We start from the raw sequence: 3,763 nt of genomic DNA on the forward strand, positions 1-3,763 counted from the left end.
ATAAGGAAAGTGTGCACTGGTATAGAGATGTTCCTCGTGTATTTGCAGAAGAAAATGGCTACGTGTGTTCTTCTGCAGTCATGCATATTTTTCGTTGCCTATTACGTCAGATATTTTTTATAGAATGTTAAGGTTTTCTGAGCAATTATGTAATTGCATTTACGTTCCAATACCATGTGACTCAAAAATAGTACAGGCACACAACATTACTGTTAAAGGGGTTAATTATAAAGAAGATTACAGGGTCAATGCGTCACATTTCCATTCTATGGGTGACTAGGAGGCCAGAGCTAATATAGCCAGATAAACTCATGGACACACCCAAGGATGCAGTTGGACACTGCACTCAAATCCACAAAACAAATCGAAATTCAACTGACATACAATCATTGTTCCATTAATTCCAATTAATCTCTTGGAATTAACTAAACAACACTAAACTTAACTCAAATGAATTGGATTAATTCTATGGATGGAAGTAAAGGAAACCAACAGGCAACTGCCAATTTAAGAGCCAAACTCCAACTCATCTCCATCACACTGGCAACAGGGCATGGACCCCAACAGCCCTAAAACCCATAAGACACTCTAACCACTCTAACCTCCGCCCATCCCCAGAGGACAGACATTAGTTAACAACCCAGTGTTGAGTAACTGAAGTTGTTGGTCGGGGAGAAACTTGCTGATGAAAGGCCCAGTGGGACCAGCTAGGGAGGCTGCGGCTGCCGCTGCATTGATTTAGATGCTGACACCAGAATTAATGAGGGATAATACTGGCTGGCGTCCAAGAGAAGCAGATTGTACTCGGAGAAGGACAGGCAGGCAGGCAGGCAGGGAAAGACGGGGGATTTGGAGAGAAATATATAAAGGAGCTGGTATAGCCTAAATTAATTTGCCTTGGTTTACATTGGCTGGGCTCCACCCTGTAGAAATAACCTGGTCTCAGATTGGTTTGTGCTGTCTTGCCAACTCGAGTGACAATGTCTGACCATAGACGTTGGTAAGACAGTGCCAAATGTGACAATGACCATAGGCGTTGGCAAGACAGCACAAACAGATCTGGGACCAGGCAATCGATTGGTAAGCAACTGGGGGAGTATGATCCTCTGGTAATTAGTCAGTTTGTTTTAGTTTCTGAAATGACTACATATCAGTGAAGCACTTTGGAAGGAAGGTTCAGGATTTAAATTGTTAGAGATATTGGCTTTTCCCTACAGAAAGGAAATGTACAGAGTGACGCTAAACCTTGTTACACTAAGCATGTAATGTGCACGTTGTAATGTGAGGCACCTATTTTGGAGTTATGCCAATTGAATATACAGATGTAGGATCTTAATTTGATCACTATTGTTGCTGAAAATGCAAATTTACAGTGTATTCAAGGTATAAAAAGTTAATAATTTCCACTTTAAAATGTCAGAATTGATTTGGTATCAACCACCCCCCCCCCAAAAAAAAAATTCCAATAATTATAAACCAATTTTTTTCTCCAAATTTCCTGTTGTTGCAGGATTATTTTCCTGCTAGCAAACTAGCTCAAATTAAGATCCTACATCTATATATGAAAACTACAACCTCCCCATCAGTGTAAGCCCTTGTTTACTTTGTGAGAACTATTTACACCATATCATATATATATAAATATCAGAATGGCAGAGTCTGGAATAAATATATATATATTCTGGACTCTGACATTCTGATATTTTTGGGATTTGTGTGTTTAGTTTTGGTATACTGCACTGTTGGAGCTAGAAGCATAAGCATGTCGCTGCACCTGCGATAACATCTGTAAAATATGTGTACGTGATACAAGTTGATTTGGTGTATTATACAGCATTAGTCCTGAATGTCAAACTGAGCTGATTTATGGGTTTGGTCAAGCAACCAAGCATAAGGACAGAAGGCCATCCTTAGCTTGTGGGTGTGACAACAGAGCAAAAGGTACTCAACAATAGCCACAGGGATGCAGTTGCAATGTAAGCATGGGAGTGTTACACACGGGGGACTGAGAATGCAAGGCATCCTTTTCCTTTGTAGGGAAAGCTATACCAAGAACTGTAGTTTTTCTTGTGTGTGTGTGTGTGTGTGTCATTGATCAGTTTCGTAGAACAATAATCATCAAATGTGTGGCTCAACCACAACACAATACAATGGTGTGATACGAAACACGACGTATATAATAATATTTGAATAGTATGAACATAAACGGTAACTTTGTATCCTAAACAATCGATCTACTCTATCCATTTTCAACTGTGGGACATTACAACCTTTTTTTTTAATACATTTTAGGTTATTACAGGTATCCTACAACCTGCAATCAAAATAACGAATGTTTTTATGAGCCATGCAATTGCCAAAATAAAGCTGCGCTTCATGATATTGTACAACGATTATTCATATTATTCTAACATAATTGCCTTATTGGCAGTTCATCAAGGCTTGGAAACACATTCGTTTGAACATCTACATACGTGAAAGAAAAGTCGTAGAAAAGAGTGTAGTATATTAACATTATTTTTTGTACATACCTTCAACAGCTAATACCACGGGAAGCACAAAGCTGCACATCCACAGCAAGTAATCCATTGTCATAAACTAGGTTCTTGCAACATGAATAAAGGCTTTGACTGGACCGGTCGGATGGTGCCACACAACATACACCACCTATAGCACTGGAGTCGATGAACGGTTTACACGTCACTTGAATTAATATGATGAATAAAACCATCCCATGCCACTACATCCAGTCGAACGTAGTATTAATCAAGCACTTTTTGTTTTCCATTGAAATCAACGGTCAAATCCTCGAAGAGAATGGACAAAGCTTACGGAGCATTACAATGCGCTCTTTCTACAACTCCTTTCTCGCGCTTTACCGATGCCAAATTGTTATCCAAACGCACATCTATGCCCTTGCACATTGCTCCAAAAATACAGCAAATCTTTTCTATCTAAAAACTAAGTAATCCACTTCACTAACTCCGTTGTAGCTGTTGCTCCTCAAGGAGTGTGCATTGGAATGGCAATCGGGACAGTCGAGACAGACGGGGGCTAGGGAGTGTACGGGACGGGTGGAAGGAGGGGGGTTCTGCCTTGCTCTGCGAACATGCAAGTCACACCCCTCCCGAGACGCAGAGAGAATCTCGTGCACTTTGGGGACCAGCATTAGAGATAAGAGAAAACCCTTCTTGGTTTATGTGGTGGTTTTGTTAATTCAGGCCCCATAACCTGACTGAATCAATGTGCAATACAAAACGAACTGTGGATCGGTGACGAATGTCAATAACCAAGCCTTGGATAGATGGATAGATAGCGCCTCCCACAGGTTATTGAGTTACTATTGTAGGCTAGCATGCTGTGATATTAATTACTAGCGCCTCCCGCAGGTTATTGAGTGTCAAGGTTACTATTGTAGGCTAGCATGCTGTGATTTTAATTACTGTTGACCTACTGTGATTTATTTAACTATTACAACATAACTCATACTATCGGTAATCTGTTTTTCTTTAAGAGGGCCATCAGCAATTGAAACAATAACAAAGAATATTCCCTGCCCCTCTTTCGTTAAAAAGCTGAGGGATGGGGCTGGAGAAATGTAACCAATCTCAAATCCATAGACAGAGCTATGGAGACAGACTGACCATCCATATGTACAAACAAAATATATGGGGGGTTGGAAATTATGCAGACAATTACATTGATGGAAGCCACAATCTATCTGCAATATATATAATAATACATATAAATATCTTTTTTTTAC

At 39.9% G+C, this 3,763-nt stretch overlaps 1 protein-coding gene across 1 annotated transcript in view; it reads right to left on the reverse strand.

Moving 5' to 3' along the window:
- Positions 1 to 3,090, reverse strand: part of LOC110509003 (ephrin type-B receptor 3) — a 52,683-nt gene extending 49,593 nt beyond the window's left edge. The window contains exon 1 of the mRNA XM_036966281.1: positions 2,532 to 3,090. Coding sequence (XP_036822176.1) covers positions 2,532 to 2,595 — 64 coding nt within the window. The 5' untranslated portion in view covers positions 2,596 to 3,090. The remainder of the gene's footprint in view (positions 1 to 2,531) is intronic.
- Positions 3,091 to 3,763: the final 673 nt, after the last annotated feature.

This window comes from Oncorhynchus mykiss, chromosome 28 (genome assembly GCF_013265735.2).
Source record: "Oncorhynchus mykiss isolate Arlee chromosome 28, USDA_OmykA_1.1, whole genome shotgun sequence".
Taxonomy (NCBI): Eukaryota; Metazoa; Chordata; class Actinopteri; order Salmoniformes; family Salmonidae; genus Oncorhynchus; species Oncorhynchus mykiss.